Source organism: Vidua chalybeata, chromosome 16, assembly GCF_026979565.1.
Source record: "Vidua chalybeata isolate OUT-0048 chromosome 16, bVidCha1 merged haplotype, whole genome shotgun sequence".
NCBI lineage: Eukaryota > Metazoa > Chordata > Aves > Passeriformes > Viduidae > Vidua > Vidua chalybeata.
Genome location: NC_071545.1, coordinates 2,785,233 through 2,806,967, shown reverse-complemented (window position 1 = coordinate 2,806,967; position 21,735 = coordinate 2,785,233). Strand labels below are relative to the sequence as shown.

The window sequence follows — 21,735 nt, the reverse complement described above, 5'->3', positions numbered from 1 at the left end:
CTGGTGGCTCCCGTGGTTTTTGGGGAGAGGGTCAGGGAGGCATCGGCAGGGTGGGAGGTGCGCAAAGTGCTGCCCACTTCTCCAGGCTGGACTGTGAGCTGGACTGTGGGCTGGAAGCGATGGCCTCCCATGGCTGCAGCAGCCAGCAAGGGCGCAGAGCCGGGAGGGGACCGTGTGCCCATGGCACTGCCAGCACCCACGGATCTGTTTGCTCTGAGGGGCAGCACCAGCCTGGCACGGCTGAGCTGGCACTCGGGCCTTCCTGGTGTGCCACCCACACCCTGGGAGGGACAAAAAGGCCTCTGGAATGGGGCCGGCCCTGTGGGCTGGCAGGGGCACCAGGAGCAGGGCTGGCAGCTGAGCCACTCTCCTGTCCATGGACTGTTAATCTGAGCAAGGCTGAGGATCGCACGGCAGGATTATTCCCTTCCCGGGAGCACAGCCCCAGCTGCAGAGGATTATCGCCAGTGGTTACATAAAGGAGAGGGGGGCTGATGCCCAGCAGTGCTCAGCCCTGGAGCCCAGCCTGCTCCACACGTACCCACACAGCAGAGCTGGGCACGGCTCCAGCCCCAAATGGACAAAGAGGTGCCATCCTGTATCCTGGCTAACAAACATGGGATGCTGGGGATGATCCTGCCTTGCTGCAGAGCCTGGCACAGAGCAAGTGGCATTCTCAGCTCCATGAAGGGGCGTTCTCAGCTCTGTGCTGGGCAGACAGAGCCCCCTGAGGCAGGGGAAGCTGCTGGAGCCCCGGTCACAGGATGGAGCTTGGGCCCTCGGTGCTGGCAGCCACCGGGCAGTGACAGATGGCCCCGCGCTCCAGGGACAGCGCCCGCCACGCGTCTCCCTCCGGCTTGATCCAAATCCAAACCCTGGCATGAGATTTTCGTGCTGATGGACTGCAGAGGGAATCTGGGGTGTAAAACCAGGTCACAGAGCCCCAGGCAGGGAGTAGGGATGGGCTGGCTGGCCCAGACTTGTTATCTAACTCCAGCCTCTCTCCACACGCTGCCTTCTCCCTTTTCCATCACCTGCCTGCAGTAGGACAGGGCAGCAGGCAGCACCTCAGCCACCAAAGCATCACCAGCACTCCAGGATCCCTCCCAAGGAGGGGCGTTCTGCCTTGGGGAGGTCACTCAAAGGGCTGTCAAAAAATCTCAAAGTCTTGTGTAACCTGCAACACCAAAGCAGGGCACCATTTACAAACAATGCAAAAGAGGATTTATTGAAACCATTCCGGTTAGAGCAAGTCCTGTACAGCACAATTTGCAATAAGTTAAAGAACCAAACCAAACAGTCTCAGTGTTAAAAACCACACTAACACGTAACACAGTGATATAGCCATTGCCACCCAGCTGAGTTATTGAATCAAGGCACAAAGTCATTCATTAAATACTGCAAAAAAACCAATTACACAGGAAATAAGCTGAAAACAGACTGGTTTTGTTAAGAAGGTGCTGGTTTGGCACTGATGCGTTTAATTGAGCTGCCACGGTGAAATCCGCGTTTCCAAACTGTCCAGAAACATTACTGGACAGCTTAAAGCCAGGAAAGAGCTGAAAATTTTCCACAGAGCTGAAAATCCAGCTCTCCTCAAGGAACATTCAGTGTGCCTATGGGAAGGTCAGGTCTGGGTAGGGATCTGAGGAGCGAGAGTGCAGTGAGAGTGCAGCCCAGGCTGTACCCCAGGCACTCCCCTTGCTCCTGGCCACGGGAATCTCAGCAGGAAATAATCCACATCCAGCACTCAGGCTGGACTACAGTGCAAGCCTGAGGCTCCCCTGCCCTGTGCCCTGCCCCAGCTGCTGAAGGGCAGCCTCAATCCAGCCCTCTTATGGCTGCAACAGTGGCACAGAGACCTGGAGGGGCTGTCAGGCCTAAGGTGCTGAGCAAAGAGGAAACCCAAGCTGGGGGACACAGCTGGGGAACCTCCCTGCACTCCTACACTCCCTCAGAAAACAGCTGGGAAGAGAAGCACAGGAGCAACCCCATAATTTTGAGCCCAGGGTGCTTTGAAGGTTGGGGAGCACTCTGCAGAGAGCATCCCTGGCTTCCTGCACAGCTGGACACCCCAGGCCTGGCTCCCTTGGCTGCCCAGGATATGGGTCATGGGTCAGAGGAGACAGGGCACCCTTTAGGCAGCCACAGGTCAGCTGGAAGCAGGAGGTGTCCAGGCAGCCCAGCTCCCTGTGCTGTCAGCCTGGGAGGGCTGGGGCTGTGCTGTGAGCTGGTGACAGCAGGTGCCCAGTGGCACATTTGGGCTCAGCAGTGGCTGAAGGGAAGAGCTGATGCCTGATGCTGCACATTCCCATCCTACAGTGTTTCTACACATCCCCCATTGTCAGACTCAGTAAGGGAGGGAGGAACTGGCCAAACCCCCTCCAGCACTGCAGAGCCTGAGAGACGTTATTTTTAGGCCTATTTTTACTTTCAGGACTGAGTAGCTGGTTCAAACTGTTTTCAAGGCCCTGCACCTTGTTTCTACAGCCTGCACTGGCACCCATCAGGACAGGGCAGAGCAAACACCTCATGGTGCTACACAGATCTCCAGGACAAACATGTCATCTTCATACAGCAACCTGTCCCATCCCCTTGGGATACCAGACTGGGCAGAGAGAAGAGTGCTCGAGGATCCTCACCCAGCATCACTTCAATTCCAAGGGCAGGGAGGCAGCACAGAGCTCCTGCCCACCTCCCGGCAGCAGGGTGCTGGCACTGCCACTTGGGTACAGGGCTTCCCAGAGCAGCAATCCCAGCTCCCAGAAAAGGTTAAAGTGCAATTCTACTCAAGCCAGATCCTCTGGAGGTGGTGGTGGTACCTCCAAGGACCAGCCAGCCTAGGCTCAGGGTGGATCTCTCACCACCTCTAAGCAGACTCAGGGAAGGGAGGAACATTGATGCATCCATCAGGTGGGAGACCAGCTCCCACCAGCTCAGTGCCACCAACACTGCACAGCCTGGCTGGGAAAGAAGCAGCAGAGGACACAGACACAGGTAGGCTGGTGACTGCAGAGTAGGACACATGGGGCTGTTCTTGGGAGAAAAGGCCATTTGCTAAGTAGAATGACACTTTAACCTGTGCTTTGCTGGCCCAAGTGACACCAGACACACCACAGCCATGGCTGGGGTCACCACACACCCCCTCCACTACTGAAGCACGGCTCAAATCCAGGAGAGGGTAATTGCAAATCAACTTGCAGCCAAGCACTTCTCCCCAACCAGGAGAGCTGACTCAGAAAGGAAATCTAACAGCAAACACCACACAGCAAACTCCACTTCCCAGACATCCAACTCCACTTCTCAGACATCCCAGAAATCATCAATTCTGGCACCTCAGCAAGTACACGTTTTCATCCAGACATGCTCCTGAGTCAGCGCAGCTCTGTGGGCACAAAGGGATGGAGGGGAAAAGCCCCCCTCCCTGAGCTGATGACACTTCAGTGGTGGCCAAGCACTGGAGTCCCATCAGCTCTGAGGACAGACACTCTGGCAGCTGCCCCCACAGCCTGGGTATCCCTAGACACTGGGAGTGCTTCCCTGCCAGCCACGCTTTGGTTTGCAGATCAAGAAAGGCAGCTTCCCATGGGAATGCAGGCTCTGGGCTTGTTGAGAGCACGGCTGCAGAGCAGAGGCAGCCTCTCCCCATTCCCCATTCCTCGGCCAGCTCAATCTCGGCTCTGGAATCGCATCCTGTAGAGGCGGTCCCGGATGTGCTGCTCGTCGTCCCCGGCCGTGCGGCGCAGCCAGATCACCCTGCTCACTGCCACATCCTCCTTCAGCTTCCTCTTCATCAGGGACACGGGGCCCGGCCCCTCGCCGGGCTGGGGGCCCCGCAGCAGCACATAGCAGGCGTGATGGCTCCGCTCGAACAGCGCCGCTGCAACATGGAACACATGGAAATCCAGCCTCAGCCTCCTGTGCCCGGACTGGCCAGCACACCCAACAGCACCCACAGGGGCCAGGAAGGGACCAGTGTTCTCCTGCAGCTCCTCGCTGGAGGGCTGCGAGGAGGGGACTTACCAGTGAATGCAATTATCTGGTCGGTGCTGTTGCGGAGCTCCAACAGGACATTAGTGTAGGAAGGATGGAAAAGGTACAGCTTCTGGAGAGGAACTCTGTGTCTCTGCAAACAACAGGACACTATCAGGACACAGACTCACACGTTATCCCAGAGACAACACCAGTACCAGGCTCAGCTATTACTCACACTTGACAGGATACACCCAGCCAGACACTTGCCCGTGTTAGCCCAGCTCATCCTGACCGATGCCATTAGAACAAGTGCTGGGATTTTGCTGCTCTCCTTCCCACCCCAAGCTTCCTGCAAATAGCTGGCCTGTCTGCTGCAGGCAGGAGACAGATTTTTGCTTCAGGGCTGGCAGAGCAAGCAAGGAAAGCAGAGGAAGCTCAGCTGGTGCTTCAGCAGCCTCTGAGACACAAACTGTCACCAGTGCTGCCTGCCACTACTGCCCCGAGGGCTCTGCAAGCAGCTGAGCTGTGCACTGAAGCTGCCTGAGGCTGCCTGGGGCACAGAGAGGATATTCACATGGCCACAGAGATCACTGCATGCAATGCTGCCATGGGAGGCTCTCAGGAAAACAGCAGCAACTCCAGAGGTGCCAGGCCAGAAGCCTCCCACCTCACCTACAGTGCCACACCAAGGCAGGGCAGCGACTTTGCTCACACAGCCACCAATTTAATTTTCTCTACATAACCAGGCTGAGGATGACAAAAGCCGCCGGTGCCACCACCACCTGCAGGGACACGGCTGTGGACACTGACCCCACACCCAGTGCATGAGGCTGCAGTGCCAGTGGCACAGAGAGATGGGAATATCAACACTGTAAGAAAGGGGGTAACTCCACCCCATTCTGGCCCAAAGCCTGGAGAAGAGCAGCCCTCAGCAGCAGCACTCACTGTCTCATTGCCTGGCTCCTGGTAGTCCCCCCACATGAGGAAGGTGGAGCGGTGATCCGCAGTGGGAAGTGTGGCTGGGCCAGGGCTCCCTGGTCCTGAGTTCAGCTTCAGCTCCCATTGGATTGCTCCAGATTCACTCTCAACAATCATAACCTAGCAGGGAAGAAAGAAAAGGAACTCATGACAAAGGCATCTCACAAGTCATGAGAGAAAAGTCAGGTCAGCTGTCTCTCCTCACACTGTCTATGGGAACAAGTATGTGACACATGGAAAGATGAGGAAATATGTGAAGCAGAGCATCACAGAGCTGTGAGACCTGGGGTTGACCATGTTAAGAGTAAAATCACAAGTTTTGCAGCTACATCAAGGGGTTCAGAGTTCTGTCATTGAAGCCTCTTGCTGAGAAGAGAATTAAAGTGCCTGAGCTGGCTTCAATAACCTGTTGAAAGAGATCCTTTCACAGCTTAAAGCTTCCTAAAATCAGCCAGAGGGAACACATCCCACCAACTGTCCTTGGCTCAATTCCTGCTTGAGCTGTGACATACAGAGAAATGGGAAGTTAAAAGGAAGAAATTTCAAACCTTCTTCCTGTTGGGTCCAATTTCACTCTCCAGGACAATACCATTGGCATCGGGTTTGTAGTAACCGAGCAGCGGCTCACTGAGGGAGAGAAAGAGCAGGGACAGATCTGAACCCACCCTGATGGTTGGGTACACTTTGCTTTCCCTGTTGCCTCTACCCTCCCACACCTGCCCTGGCAAGAGACTTGACTGCCACAACATTGGGTTGGCCTGGTACCACCCAACTCTGAGCCCAGCTAGACCACAGCAGGCACAAAATGAGGAAGCAAAGCTCTGAGCTCCTCCCTCCTGAAGCAGCTCCCAGCATTTGAGGGGACACAACACAACAAGCAAGATCAAGATATGACCCAAGCAGAAAAAAAATTGCATCTACAAATCAGCAGGACACTGCTGTTGCTGGGAATCTGGAAATGCCACATCCAGCCCACACTGAGAACACTACCTCAAAACACGGGACACATTGAGGGTCCACACAATGTGGAGATCTTTTGTGTTGATCAGTGTAGCCATCTCTGAGTCCACAACCAAGATGTTGTCCCTTGAGTGCCCAGGAACTTTTGTCAGGTAGTGAATGTCTCCAAATCTGAACAAGGACAGAGAAATGATTAAGCTTTTTAGACCATGCATGGTTTTACTGTGAAGTTTGGAGTTCTTTCCATGCACAGTAAATCCAAATAGGAAACCTCAACGTGCTTTCTCTGCTTTTCTGTGAAACCCTGATGAAGCCATTAACACCAACCCTTGCCCTGAACTTTAGATGTGCTCCTAGTCCAAAAATCACATAGCCAGGAGAGAACAAAGTCCCACCAAGCCATCCTGTCAGGAACACCAGCACCCCCCACTCCACCAGCCTCCAAGACATAACCTCACACCTGAGAAGGGATAAGCGGTGCGTGGCATGGTCAACGTGCCTCTCCCAGTGAGAATCCGGCTGGAAGTTGAGAAGCTTAACTTCCACCCCAACTACTGAACTGCACAGATCTTCCAGGGAATATGCATAGAGAGAGTTCTCTGTGTAAAAATAATAAATAAAAAAGAAGCAAGAATGAGAGAGATAAGTTATCCTGCCCTTGCTCTGAACTCTATGATTTTCCAGATCTGTCAGATTAACTATATTTTTAGGGCTTGCATCATAGAGTTGTAGTGGTATTTTGAGACTCAAGCCTTCTATTGAATGCTTTTAACATTTTATCTGTTCATAATCCAAGTGTTCCACAGTAATCATTTGCTATAAATGACTGCCTAATCCTTTCATGCTTGACATTTGTTAAATAAAATCACTACAGTACATAACAAACCGCAGTTTAAGCAGAAGCCCCCCCCTTCTCTTGGTCCCGAACAGCTCTTTGACTAGGTGAAAGCTCCACACAGCTTGTAAGAATGCAAAACACACTCTCAGATGATGTTTACTAACCCTGATCTCAGCTACAATCACTCTTTCAGACTGAATTCCCAAGCAGAGCTGTACCTGTGTAGAAAAGGAAGTAGGAGGAGGAGCGCAGCTGCAGCCTGACGTAGCGAGCGATGCCATCCACCTTCAGGCTGCCCATGGAGCCGATCTGCTGGCCAGTTTTTCCTGAATGGATGAAGATCTTCACCTAGGCAGGGAAGGGATTAAAGACAACCAACAAGGTTAAAGCTGGTACTGAACAGCAACTGAACGGGAGCAGCACAGGCTTGGATGGGAAATCTCTCCCTGGTTTTGGAGGAGTGAGCATGAGTTCAGTGACACCTCTGCTCTGAATTCTTCTGGAAGTTTGAAAATCACTTCCAGCATAGCCACCTGCTCTGAGAATTTGCTACCTCTGTCACTCACCCTCCTCCTTACAGACTGGGACTGTGGAACAGCAGCCCGAGCTCTGTAAGGACAGCAAAGGTCCATTCAAGCCTAAGATGGAGATGACCTAATGTCGGGAACAATGCAGCATATGGACATGGGAAACCTGGCTTCAAATGGCAGCTCCACTAAATGTTTTAAGTGTCCTAATCTACTCCTCCTTAGGCTCATGTGAGTCCAAGAAGATAAAAGAGCTGATAGGTTTTTTCCTATTCTTTGTGCAGGGTAACAAAATTCAATAAAAACATTTCACCCAGGAAATAAAGGTTAAAGTCAGAATCAGATTTTATTGTCTGAGCAACAGTCAGAGTCTGGGGAGTGCAATGGACTTTAGGAACAAATGAAACATCAAACCAAGAGAAACAGCATCCATCAGACATGTGCAGTCAGGCAGGAACCCTTCCCTCTACCTTGAGAGGGAGGGACTGGGAAAGCAAAGGAAATCTGCTGCTCCCAAAGCAAATCTGGAGTCTGGCAGGTGACAAAGGGAGAATGAGAACACAACTGGAGAGGGAGAACAGCACATCCACCAGCTATTCCCAGCCTCCCGCACTGGGAGGAGACACACACCAGCTCTGGTAGATCAGCTGCACCTTCACTGGTCCAGTGGCTGCCCCGGGACAGTGACAGCCAGGGGTATTTACACAGGGAATGAGAAAACACAACATTTGCCTTGCTGCACTGCCAACCCCTCTGTGCTGCTGCAGGAGACGGATCCTGAAAACCAGCACATTTTCTGGGACGTGTTTGTGCTGAAGCTTGCAGCAGGTGGGGGTCAATGTGATTCTCTGGAAATGCTGCATCTAACCCCCTGCACACAGACCCTTCTACAGACTGCTCACAGCTCTTTCAAATGCAGCCCTTGATAGCTACAAAGCTCCTCTATTGAGTGCTGAATCTCCCTTCTGACCAGTCCTTTCCAAGCTGCAGAGCTCCACTCCAGCTCCTACATTTGCGTGATTTCTCAAAAGAGAACATACTTTCCTTAAGTTGGCAGAGTGCTTGCCAAATCCAGAGGGAGGAAGGGATTTCATACCAAGATAGCAAGAGAGCTTAAATGGAAAACAGATCAAAAGGCAGTCTTGCAGAACAGAGGCTACATTCAAACTTTTCTTGGCTGCCTAAGATTAAAAAAAACAAAAGTCTTGAGATAACTGGGATAGCAAAAGCAAGGAGGAAAGGAAACAGAGAGAACTGTAGGAGGTGGAGAAGATAGAATTTCTGATGACTCTGGCAACAACAATGCCTTGGACAGCAAAACCCTATTTTCTTGTGGAGTACATTGGCCAAGGAGGCCAATGGCATCTGGCTTGTACCAGCCATAGGGTGGCCAGCAGAGCCAAGGAAGTGTTTCTGCCCTTGTACTGGGCATTGGTGAGGCCACACCTCGACTGCTGTGCCCAGTTCTGGGCCCCTCAATTCCAAAAGGACACTGAGGTGCTGGAGCAGGTCCAGGGAAGGGAACAGAGCTGAGGAAGGGTCTGGAGCACATGTGCTGCAAGGTGGAACTGAGGGAGCTGTGGGGGGCTCAGCCTGGAGAAAAGGAGACTCAGTGGGGACCTTCTCACTCTCCATAACTCCCCGACAAGCGGGGGCAGCCAGCTGGGAGTCAGGCTCTGCTCCAAGGGAAAAGGGACAGGACAAAGCAAAATGGCCTCAAGCTGTGCCAGGGGAGGTTCAGGTTGGACATCAGGAGGAATTTCTTCCCAGAAAGAGTTGTTAAACATTGGAAGAGGCAGCCCAGTGAGGTGGTGGAGTCACCATTGTGGGAGGTGTCCAAGGAAAGCCAGGAGGTGGCACTCAGTGCTCCGGGCTGTGGTTGGTCACTCGATGATCTCAGAGGGCTCTTCCAACCTTAATGATTCCATGGCTCTGGTATGAGGACATGGGGCTCCCACTGCTCCCATCAGACCCAGAGGGAGCTGTAACTTGTGCGCTTTGGACAGGACAGACTGGGCATACAGACAATGCTGTGCCACTCCATGATGGATGTAGATGTTTTAGCAGAAAAACTGTTCTAGCTACATGACTTTCCTCCTCCCAGAAATGGGAGAAGTAGTATTTGGAGGGAGATAATACCACCAGCAGCTGTTTCACTAAATGAACTTGGATCACAATTGACCAGCACAGTGACACTGGGAAGAGCAGTGCAAAGCAGACCACAGGCAGAGAGAGGGCAGGGATCAGAAAAGGGCAGTGCTGGTACAAAAGCACTGACTGTCAGCTGTGCTTTGATCTAAGAGCCAAAGCTGTCAAGGTTTGTTCACTTCCACTTCTCTAAGCAGAGAAGCAGAAAAGTGCAAGCTCATCTTGCCCCAGCTCACTCCCCAGACAGCACAGGAACATGCAGTGAGGAGAGCACACTGAAAAGGGGGAGGGATTGCTGCCCAGCTCTTTGATTTATTTCATTTTTTCAAACCATAAAACACTTGTGCTGATCTGGGAGTACATCTCTGGTGGGTGGGAAAGAACCCACCCCAAACCCAGAGAAACCAGAGGCCTCTGGACACTTCCTCTGAGGCTACAAGGTGGAAATAAACAGCATTCCTGCCATCCTCTGTGGCAGCCACAGGGCTTATCAGAGCTTCAGGATGACATACCTGGCCTTCTTTAGTAATAAAGATTATCAGGTCCTGAACTCCATCATTATCCACATCTGGAATCACTGATAAAGGAGTCAGCACAGTATAATTAGCTCCAAAGTCACGGGATTGCCTCCACAGAACTTCCCCTGGAACACAGTGGGAAACAATCATTAAAAGGCATCTTAGGTTGAAAGGTTAATAATGCTCCTGTTCCAGCCCATCAGCACCACAAACCAGCCACATTTATGCTAATCACAGGGTACTTCCTTGCTTTTCTGCATTCCCAATGAATCCCAGTATCCACAGTTTCATCTTACATTGGAAAGCAATCCTAGCTGCCTGCAGGAATGCACCCAAACACCCTGGCACAAAGAACAGCTTGCTTCCCTTGTGCCTTTGGTTAACAAGCTTCCCAGCCTGTTCATGGCATGGAGAAGCCTTTGCTGTGATCTAAATCCCTGCTGCTGTGCACTTAAATCTGCACAGACATTTTGAGACCATAAAGCAGCTGAATTCTGACCAGTGCTGCTGCAACTCCTGACAGAACCTTCTTTGCTGCAACTTGCCTCCTGCAGATGTTCCTGCAGATGTTTCTCCACTGACATGACTAGCCACAACTCAGGCCACATCCCACCTCTCCCTTGTTTGAAGAACACACACACCCAAACTTGCTTGTAAACTGAGGTAACAAAGCTTTTCTTTTTATAAAAACAGGGGGTGGCTGGTGTGGGTTTCTCTTCAACAGCTCCAGGCCAGTTGAGTGGCTCTATCCATCCATTGTCCACGGCTGTGGGCCACTTTCCTGTCACTGACCAACCAGTGGAATTTGCAGTGGAATCTGGCAGGGAGGACACTGCTCTTTTTTTTTTTTTCTTTTTTTTTTTTTTAATGAACACTTCAGTGTCTGATTAGGTGCTCCCAGGGCAAATGTTTACCCTCCCTTTTACCCAGCATCACACACAGCAATTATCATTTCAGGAATGCAAAGTAATCATCTGTTCCTTGTCAGGAAGGCAGCTGGACTGAAAGCCAAGGAATTACTACTTGATGCTGTCTGCAATAATTTAAGGCAGGCTGTATTTCTAGTAGGATTGCTCCAAAGCTTTTACTGCAACACTGAAAAAACCACATGGATTTGTTACTATGACAACAGATGTGAAGTGAAGAGAGCAGATTTCCTAGCTTCCTTAGGAAATCATGGGAAGGCAAAGAATTTTGCCCTCGAAGAAAATAAGCAGGCAGAGGAAGAAGAGAAGTTTTAAATTCTAGCTTCAGGACTGTCCAAAGGTACAAGAGTAAGACCAGGCTAATGAAATGTACTTGTCAGTGCAGAAGGCTCTAATCTTTGGTGGTTAGACAGCAGACAGAGTTTGGGAGAAATTATCTTATTCTCTAAAAAGAGCAGTCTGAGTTAAGAGAAACAGGTGACACTGAGCTGGATTCAACACCAAGCACTTGAGAAGTTTTCCATGCCCTAACCCAGCCCACAGAGAGCACAGAAACCATCCTCTCCTGCTCCATCAGCAGGAGATGGGACTGCCATGTCTGACATCTGCAGTGCCACGGCGCTTCCTCAGGGCCCGGGGTCACCGCACCAGCACGGCAAGAGGAGCCAAGATGGAAATCAGGCAAGTGCCTAGACTGCAAATTTAACCTGGGTGAAAGGGTTGGATTTTTTTGGTCTGGAAGGAATAATAAAATCAGAACTCAGAAGACTGAGCTCAGCTCTCACTTCAAGCAGATGCAGAGGACACACAGACTTTTCTCCCTGTCAGACGTTCTCCAGGTTGGAGTTCTGGTTTATTTATTTAGTGATTTCTCACACAGAAGCAGTTCCATCATCTGATCATCATGGTGCCCTTTCTGCCCAATCCCTCAGGAGACCAGAACCACCCACAGGGCTCACTGTTCAGGCTGCTGGAGGATCAGGTGAAGAGAGAAGGCGTAACAAAACTCTTACTCCTGTCCTCTTTCTTGAGACTCTGTCTCAGGCTATGGCAGAGATGGAATAATACACAGCTACAAAGACTTTTGCTTTGACCTGGAACAGCTAATCTTAAGCTCCTATGTGTCCCAGTTTGCTGGTAAGATAAACAAGCAGGAATGTTAGATGTCCCACACAAACAGGAGCATGCACTCCTACACTTCCCTTCCTGCCCACTCTGGTCATTCCTTGTGGCAATGAAGAAAGCAGGACTTAACACAACTTCAACTGATAAAAACACCACTAACTTTATCAGCATTTAAAGATCAAAACCACATCAGACACATTCAGATGATAATCTGCCTATCTCTCCTTCAATCTTCCTACAGGCAGGGGCTAGACAGCCTGAGAGCCCTGGAATCTCACCAAATCCTCCCGATGATGAATCATTAACAGCTAAAGATTGTGCTGGCTACTGTTTTTAGCACACTGTGATGTAAGTTAGACTTCGCCTCTTTGAATACATTTAGCCTATTTAAATACATTTTATTCTGCTCTGCCCTCCTAACCCCCAGTCAGCAAAGCTCAGAAACCATTTTTAACCTACTTAATAGCAAAAAGGCATTAAATAAACTCCTGTGTTATTCACTTTTCTATCTGATGCATTTTTTCCTCTCTTGCTTTGAAGTTATCTATGGAATATTTTCTTTGCTGTATTGCTGTGACCTGTAGCTTAGCCTAGCTCCTTCTCTCCACACTTGCCTTTATGGCTGTCTTTAGTTAGAAGCCTTTGGCTCCACAGCCAACTTTCTACACTTTGACCTGAAAGTAACTACTTCATTAATAGTCTAAAAATAACCTGTGCTAAAGCATGAGGGAAATGCTGATGTCTTTGTTGGTACAGAAACTTTCTAGCTCAGTGTGTATCTACACTTCCATCTATACACTGGAAATTTAAAGCTACACCAGATTTTCCTCAGATTTCTTAGAGCTGTCCCTCTTGCTATTTCTTTTTTCCAATTTTTGGAAAACAGGGTGTGAGGGGTTTAATACCAGATACAAAGGATGGGATCCTAGGGAGAACATATATTGTTTAGACCTTTGAAACAGTGACCTCCAAAATGGAAATGTATTTTAGGCTCCACAAGCAAGGAGGGTTCAAGGTGCAGCAGATGATCATTGTTCCTGAAGTAGTACAGGCACTCCTTACCCCCACCCACATTAAGCAAGATGATGATGATGAATTTCTCCACCTCTAAGTTTAGAAAGGAAGAAACCTTTCCAGAGGAGCTAGGCAGAATTGTAGACTACTGAAACAGACTGGCAAGCACTTATCCTAAGCGCTCTCCTTGACAACTTGAAAATCATAAATGCCTAGAACTCCCACTCCTCCTGCCACAGCAGGCACTCCTGGCACGCACACACAAATAACTGGGAAACGTTGCAGGTGCAGGTTTGTGTCTAATCCTGGAGAGCATAAAGTAACACTCACGGCTAGTGACTGCTCCTCCTGTTTCAAAAGCTGCTGGAACACTGGTCTTATGAAAGAGCGCAACCCCCCACCAAAGCTCAGGAACAGCGAGGCTGAGGGCACACGCTCCTCAACGCCCAGCAAGCGGCTCTGGCAAGGCTTCCAAGACAATAAATACCCAGTGCCCATTGTTCATGTACCAGCCAGTCATGTCACGCTGACATCCCCCCTGCAGGTGAGGAAAGCAAGTGGCCCATCCCCTGCTGGCACTCACCTGTGCGCAGGCTGACTGCTGTAAGGGACAGTGGCTTCTCCACCACGAGGCAGCCCGGGGCCGCTGCCGTGCCCAGCTGCTGGATGCCACACTGCAGCCACTGCACGTCCTCCGCAGCAGGGCTCTCCCAGAGCACGCTGCCATTCGTGCCAGACACCGCAGCAATGAAGGCACAGGGAGACGGCAGCCCTGGGGACAAGAGGTATCACAGGCAGCTGCCCCTGCACCCACCTTTGCTGCCCTGCACCACCCAGGAGCTGGGACTCACCCAGCTCCTCTCCCCACCCAGTTTTCTCTCCCAGTCACTAACTGGAACTAGAAGGGAAAGGACAGCCCTCACTAGAAGGCATTTTTGGATCAGGTACCTTCATCCAGACAGGACATGTTGAATCTGCTGCTGCCGTTGCTGGATTTGAAAGCAAAGAGCACATCTTGTACTTTGTTTTCATTCACATCTTCTATAGCAAGGAACGGGTAGGGCACTGCAAGAGAACACAAGCCAGGCTCTGGTGAGGATTTTCTTAGCCCACAGCAGAGAAAGCTGGAGCAAAACATAAATTCCTAGAGACCTACTCACTGCCTCCATCCTGGATAGTGTAACATCAGGACAAATTGGCTTTTATATTAAAAAAAATGTACACAAGTACCAAGGACAGGAAGTTACTGCCAAACAATTTTTTCAATTTGCTATCCCCTAGAGGATGTCTTTTTTAAGAGGCAAGCAGCCAGAATTTGAACTATGCTGAACAAAGAACAACTGTGATCTTGGAGTGGGGCTGCTATTCTCAAAGTATAAAGAAGCCCCACCCAAGCCCTACAAAACCCAGATACTCCATCTTTCTATCAGCTAAAAGCAGCTTTGCTGCACCTGGGATGTCTGCAGCACCACACAGCTCAGTCCCTGCTGTGAGCACTATCTCTGCAGTTACAGCACATCCAGCACAACCTACTGCACACAAGATTAAAGAAAAGCTCTCCCAGAAGCGATTGCCAAGCCACTGGGGAGCAGGACCCAGGCTGAAAAGCCAACTAAAGCAACCAGAATAAAAATAGCTATAATAACTACAGAGCAATTTATTAAAAAAAACAAGATGGAATTATTCTTCTCCCCTTCCTGTTGGCCATGGGGAAAAGGGAGAAAGTCAAAGTGACAGAGGAAAAAAGGCCTAATTGCCTCCAACCTCAGGTCAAACTCCAAGGGAACATTTTAAAGAGCAAGCTTCAACAGAGGTTTATTCCCAGATACCCTTTCTCATATCTTTTTTTGTGATCGAGGCCAGCCTGGTACCTTGTTACCACTTCAGAGCAGCATCTAATTTCTCCACTGGATCCTGTAAACACCTCCTGGAAGGCCACTCCAATTATGATGGGCCATTGCTTATCCAGGTCAGGTATTCACAGCTCTGGCTCCCTGCAGATCGGGCTCCACGTTGTGCTTAGGTAGCAGCCCACAACCCAAATCCATGGCACAGAAAGGAAAAGGACTCTTGGTAAGTATTTATTCTGCTGCAGCAAGCTCACCTGCGTTGTTGTAATATTGGAACCATGTTCTTTCTGAAACTGGCCTCTCTGGGCAGGGAATGATAAAGGAGAAAGCAAACACAATGATCAGGCAGAGGAACAGGGAGATGAAGAAGGCAGCAGTGCGCCACCGGGACAGCCGGGACAGCCCCGAGGACTTGACAATCCTCCTCTCCACATAGTTTTCATGGTTCTCCTGAGCTTTTACATCCTCAGTCTTCAGAGGGTGGATCTCAGCTTCTGAGTCCTTGTTATCCATCACAGCTCATTCATCGGTATTCAGACACCCTTCTCTCCCTTCACCTGCAACAATGGAAAAAAGAAGTTAAAATACATTTTGAAACATATTTTTAAAACACCGATTAAAATATTCTGTTACTACCTGATATTCACACTGGAAACATTTAATGGGAGGTGAGCAAACCAGTGTAGTGTCACAGAGCTGGATACAACACACTGCTGGTGCTGGAGGTCTCCCACACAGAGCAATGGAGAGCCTTCGTGGAATGCAGGAACAGCACCAATTCTTCTCCAGAGGAGGAATCAACTCTGCTAGAGCTGGACAAAGAAAGCTACAGACCCCACGCAGAAAGGACTGACTGGTCTGCAGATCTCCCTCAAGAAACACACCCCAAAAGCTCCTTTTGTTGCAAAGACTTGTTGCCACCTCCCCGTGTATGTCAGCCTGACTCTGAGCTGGGGAGGTGAAAGGAAACACTTGTGGCCTTTATATCCCAACATAAGGCTGTTCTCTACTGTAATGTGCACTTGAGCTTCCCCAGGAGAGAGAGAAACAAACACCAGAGTATTCTGTATAGGAGCAAACCAAAGCTCTTCAACACCTTCTTACATGAGAAACCCTGGGTAAGTTCAGCAGCCCAGCCCTGCAGAAGTCAAAAGAGTGATGACTTCCCTCCCCAGAGGAAAAACAAGGAAGGAGTTGAGACTAAAATCGGGCAAATCTGATTTCATCAGACTGGAAGAGTTAACAACTGCTATTATAGCCTCTCCTGCTACAAATCATATCCTTGGGCTACAACAACAATAAACAGTGCTAATTTGCTAAAAAAAGAGGGGGAAAGAGCCCTAGTCAGTTAGAGGAGCCTGTAAGTCATTACCCACAACAACAGTAAAAATCCATGTTTTATACAGAATCTCTGACAGTGCTTCTTTAAAAAATACCATAAGGGAAGAAATAAAGAATAACACATTCCAGTAGGCTTGGAAAAAGCTGCTTGACAGTGTTATGAAAAGTTATATCAGAGTAAATAACCACGACAACCAAGCCAATTTTCCATGACTGTGCCCCAGCAGTCACGTGTCTGGGTTGTCCACTTACTTCCATTTACTTCCCCAGCAGAAAAGAGCTTAAAGTCAGCACCAACACAGTGCAGAGCATGGGATTTCAACTCCAGCAGCAACAGGGCTCGCTGCGTCTCACGTTTCTACCCAAGCTCATTTACAGTTCTGTGAAACACAAGATGAGTCACCCTGGGGAGGCTCAGCTCCTTCAAGCAGCTGTGGCTCCCCAGGCTGTCCCTGTCCCACTGCAGAGGGCTCTTCTCTTCTGGGCACAAATCACAGGGGGACAGATCCACGGCAAGGCAAGCCTGAGGCACAGAATCAGCAGATCAGCCTGGCACTGTCAACCCTTTAACCTCAGAGCCTGCTGGACTTACAAGCATTTCCTCCAACCCGAGCACTCTGGCATTTGTTCTACATCAAGTACAGGATCTCACTCCAGATAATTTAATTCAACCTGCACAATACCATGCAAACGAATCAATAATGCAGAAGGTGCATGTTATTCCAAAGATCTTACTCCAAGGATTTCATCTGCCCTTCTCATCAGCCCACCAGCCACACCAGGGACACCTACACAAGCCTGGCTATTCCTAGACTGGCAGCAGGCACCTGATGGGTAGGAAGGCTCCAGATGGAAAGGGGAACAACAGATCAAGTGGTGCTTTCAGCCTCTGCCCCGAGCTGAGTGTTGCTCTTTTACTGCACCAGGCCTTGAGCAGGTTCAAGGTACAAGGCTCCAGGCACAGGCTGAGCAAGTGATTTACTGGTGTGGAGCAGCCACGGCCACAGCGATGGGGACAGTGGCAGGAGTGAGTTATGTGACCTCCCCTGTGCTGGGGCAGGTGGCTCGTGTGTCCCTGGAGGGCCCATCTCCAGCAGCATGGAGAGGGGGATCTTCTCAAAACCAGCACCCACAGCAAGGGCTGCAACAGGGCTCCAGCACAATCCCACCAGCCTCTCCAGCAGAACCTCCACGGCCTCCCAGTATAGAGCTGGGAAGGATCCAGGGCATACCAGCACCTATGAGACTTCCCAAAAGGAACCAAACCCAGGTTTCTCCCCTCTTTGTCCAAAAGGGACACCACCTAACACAGCATTGATGGCATATTTTTATGACTCACTATAAATCTCAGGACTGTCATCTAGACTGGGATGAGAACGATAAAAAAGCAGTAATTATCCTGACAACCCCAGTAATTCCTCTCTTTTTTGCAGTGATGACCCAACGGAGCCACCGAGCACAAAGAGCCCTCAATGCCTTTAAAGCAATTCTCTCTCTTTTCTTTCAGGGTTTGAATAATGCCCTTTGCACCCCTGCCAGAGCAGAGGCGGTGCCAGAACGAGGACCACAAAGGTCAATGGGCAAGGCTCAAACAATGCAGGAAATCCCAGTGCCTGCTGCTGCCAAAGTACATGCTGCCAGCATGTGGAATGGCCCCAGCTCAACAACAAAGAGGGCTGGTAATCAGTTTAATTGAAGACAAGCAGAAAATGATAGTGTGCATCTGAGATGGTTTTACTGTCCTCTAGCAGCCGACATCTTGTCTCCTGCTGGAAGAGGACACAGAATAACTCAGCTGGGAAGTTCAACACATCCAGGCACCTTTCAGGGGAGCAGAAAGTGACAGGATTCTGTGTTGCTGCAGTGTAACACACACTATATGCAGTAGATCTGGGGACAGGAGAAAACATGGGAAAAAGACCTTGTAGAACGAGAAATAATTAGAAAACACATGTGACAAACCCAAACTGAACCCACACAGGCCAGGGAGTGAGGCAGCACAGCCAGGATCTGCATCTCAGACTCCAGGGCTCCCAAGCTTTAAAGGTTACTTCCCCCAGCCATGGGATGAGCTGGGAGCAGTCCTCAGCACAAGCTGAGGGGGAACAAACACCTCTTCCTGTACCACAGTAACAACAGGGACAGGACAAACACAGCTTTACTCACCTCCACTGTCCTGTTTCCTAAATCCACAGTGCAAATTTACAGATCTGATCTGCCTCAAACCAGAGACACTTGCACAACTAAACCCAAGGGACAAACCATCAGCAGCAGTCAGACAGAACTGCCTGACAAGCACAGAGAATCTCAGTCAGTCAGGTGGATGAAGATTGGTGTCAGAAACTGTCGCCCTGGTTATCAAGAGTTTTCTAAAGCCTTCTGAGTTTACATTCTTGTAGAGAACTTTCTCACACAACTTTCTGTAAACAACCTATTGTTTTGCATTCTTTCATAGAGGCGGAGAAATTTGATGTACAGGTAGTTTGTCCAGTGTCGTTGGAGAGGTGGCACGCTCACCCTCCAATCCACTGGCATCTTTTGAGAACTGTAAAAGATTGGAGTCAGAGAAAATAAATTAGTCTCTTCATCGTGACCAAGGCTGTGGTGCGTCATTTTTGCTTGTGTCATCTGGTGACAAGAAACCATTTAAGGATTCGTGCATTAGAAAGGTTTAACTCATTTTCCACTCATGAAACACCAAACCACAGCATCTGGAATGTCACCAGACACCAGCTCTTCCCAGAAAATTTCTAGCAACATACTGTAACTTAGATTTGATGTTCAAATGTCTTTGAATGGTCAGATGTCTTTGTTTTTGTCTTCCACAGAATGATGAAATCAGGTTCTGACTGGATACTTCAGGAACACAAGCACAGCATTTGGCTGGTTTGGTTCTGTTTGGTTGCTTAGTTCAAGCACCTCAGAGGTTTCCTTCCTGTCAACCAGAAATTGTTGAAGCCCCAAGCTGCAATCAATAAAGATAAAAGAGCCAGGTTTTGCTCTGAATAAGCTGCAACATTCCCATCACAGCTATTTTCCATGAGCAGACTGCCTGGTTTTGATCCCATGCACTCTGTGACATTGCAGCAAACTCACAGCAGGGCAGTCACCTGCTGTGACATTCAGTCTCGGGTCATTTGTGCCTTTTTCTGCAGTCCCACTTACATCAGGACAAGAAGAAATAACATGTAAGATTTCCCAGAATGAGCTTTGCTCCCCTGAAGACACTCAGGCTGTATGCTGCACTCAAGCTTATCATTTTGCTGGGTCATCTGCAGCTCACAGCTCCTGCCTGACATCAGGTCACAGCCAAGGGCTGGCTGGGGACACTGACCTGAGGAGACCATCCCTGTCTGGCACTGGGGCACCTCTGCTCCTGGCATGTCCCTAAGGCCTTTCTCAGGACACAGCTTGTAATCCAAACCCTACCAACAAGACTGGCGTGGCCATGGCACAGGTTTCCCAGAGAATCTGTGGCTGCCCCACCCCTGGAAGTTTACAGGGTTGGACAGGACTTGGAGTAACCTGGGATAGTGGAGGGTGTCCCTGCCCATGGCATAGGGTGGAATGAGATGAGTCTTAAGGGCCCTTCCAAATCAAACCATTCTGGGATTCTCCTGCTGGAGCTGGTTCTTCTGAAATGCCATTTAACCCTCCAGTGATACATCTGTCATTTGCAGGAGAAAACTCTTATCGAGGGCAGTTTTCATTACAGACAGGAGTTCAAATACAGAAACTCAAACTGTTTAGGGAAGAGCAAAACAAAACCCAGTATTATTTCCATGAGAGCAATGGGAAGATCAAAAATCTAAGACGAAGAACAGCATTAAAGCTGCGTGGAACTGATTACAGGTCAGGTCAGTAATAACAACTGAGCTGCAGAAACACCAATCATTCATCATCCCTGGCCTTACAAGCTGCACAGCGTCCAAGCCACTCCTCTCACCAACTGCTGCAGATCCCTTGTGCCAGCTCCAAGGGCAGCTGTCAGCAGGGTGCTTGAACCTCCCACATCACAGGCACCCCCACCTCCCCCACAGGGCTGCCCTCTTGCCTCAGAAGCACAGTGACATCCCTCACTGCCAGAGACTGAGCGCACAAGGGGTTCTGGAGAGATCTCTGTGCATAAAAACCCCCTGGAAAAGACTGTGGTCATTTCATGTGGGTTTATTCAAAAGACAAAAAAAGTACATTTTTTAGGTGGGGCACTCACTCCACAGGTCAGAATTCCATGCCGCCTCCTGCACAGCCTAGAGAGATTTATGGCAGCATGAAAGGAATGTTCACAGGCCAGGTTGGATGGGGCTTAGAGCAACCTGGTCCAGTAGAAGTGTCCCTGCCCATGGAGCAAGATAATCTTCATTATCTAACCAAAACCATTCCATGATTCTGTGAAACAACAGCCCTCCTCCAGATGCTGTTGTCCTTCACAGCCACCTTCAAGAGAAACTGCTTTGGTCCCACCAGAAATGGAATTTTTCTTTCTGTCACACACACACAGAGCAAAGCTCCCTCGTCACACACCCATCCCTGGGGAGCCTCTCAGCTCCACAGGCAGCCCAATCCTGCCCAGGTACCAGGAAGGGCTGGCTCCAGTCCCTCCCTGCAGGACAGGCTGCCCCTCTTCTCCCAGCCGTTACGCAAGACGTTTCTGCCTTACAAAATAAGGAGAAAAGGCTGGAAATGAGGTTGATGCTGAACACATTGCAGTATTTTTCATTCGGCCAGAAGCCCTGTAACTCACGCCTGCAAGCCAGGCTTGTGGGCTCGCGAGGGAAAGGGAGGACTGTAAGCCTCTCCAGGAGGAGCGCTGCGGCTGTGGGCGTGCTGAGCTCTCAGAGGTGAGGGGCTTGCTGTGCCTGAAGCACAGAGCCGCAGTCCCGGGTGCTGCCAGAGCAACTCCCCAGGCCCCCTTGCAGCTGCCAGCCTCGGGATAAAGGAGCTCGGATCAAAGGGAGCAACTGGGGGCTTTGGAAAAAAGGATTAAAGTCTTTCCCAGGCTTCTCGCTGTGGTTTGGGGACACTTCTTGAGCTGCTCAAGGCGGACAGCAAACCCCTCCGAGCCGGCAGGGAAGGCCGCAGGGCTGGGCTGCAAGCGCTCACAGCCGCGGGACAACCGGCCCGTCAAGAGCCCCGGCCCCGCGGCTGCACCGACCCCAGCGCTGCCACCGCCAGCCCCAAGCTCCCGGAGCCGGCGGCAGCGCGCGGGCGGCGGGGACGCTTCGGGAGCCGGCTCCGCTCCCCGAGCGCCCGGTGCCATCGCGGGGACGCGGCCGGGGACAAGGCCATGTTCTCGGTGCGCACCCACGGAGGCGTCAGGAGCGGCCCAGGGCACCCCCGGGTCCCCCCCCGGCCCGGCCCGGCCCTCGCCCGCCCCGCTCCGCACTCACCCCGCGCCGCCGCCGCCGCCGTCACTTCCGCCTCCATCCCCGCCTCCGCCCGGCGGAAGTGACGTCCGGCGGAGGGAGCGCTTCCGCTCGGTGCGGCGGGGCCCGGCCCGTCCGGTATCGGCGGCGGCGCGGGCGGAGAGCCCGC

The 21,735-nt window shown here is 50.6% G+C and overlaps 1 protein-coding gene across 3 annotated transcripts; it reads right to left on the bottom strand.

Annotated features, from left to right (window-relative positions):
* Positions 1–1,201: 1,201 nt before the first annotated feature.
* FAM234A (family with sequence similarity 234 member A) lies at positions 1,202–21,677 on the bottom strand. Of its 3 annotated transcripts, none has more exons than XM_053957132.1 (12): positions 21,591–21,677; positions 15,114–15,416; positions 13,958–14,074; positions 13,593–13,781; positions 9,939–10,069; positions 6,970–7,099; positions 6,374–6,512; positions 5,944–6,084; positions 5,502–5,580; positions 4,921–5,073; positions 4,024–4,126; positions 1,202–3,880 (listed from the first exon to the last, which is right to left on the bottom strand). In XM_053957132.1, exons 2-12 carry the CDS (start codon positions 15,370–15,372, stop codon positions 3,669–3,671), a joined length of 1,653 nt encoding a protein of 550 aa, XP_053813107.1. In that variant the 5' UTR covers positions 15,373–15,416; positions 21,591–21,677; the 3' UTR covers positions 1,202–3,668. The 3 variants fall into 3 exon arrangements, with proteins under 3 accessions (XP_053813107.1, XP_053813109.1, XP_053813108.1); XM_053957134.1 differs by lacking the exon at positions 21,591–21,677 and adding an exon at positions 18,367–18,866; XM_053957133.1 differs by lacking the exon at positions 21,591–21,677 and having other exon boundaries at positions 15,114–15,464.
* Between the last annotated feature and the right edge of the window lie 58 nt (positions 21,678–21,735).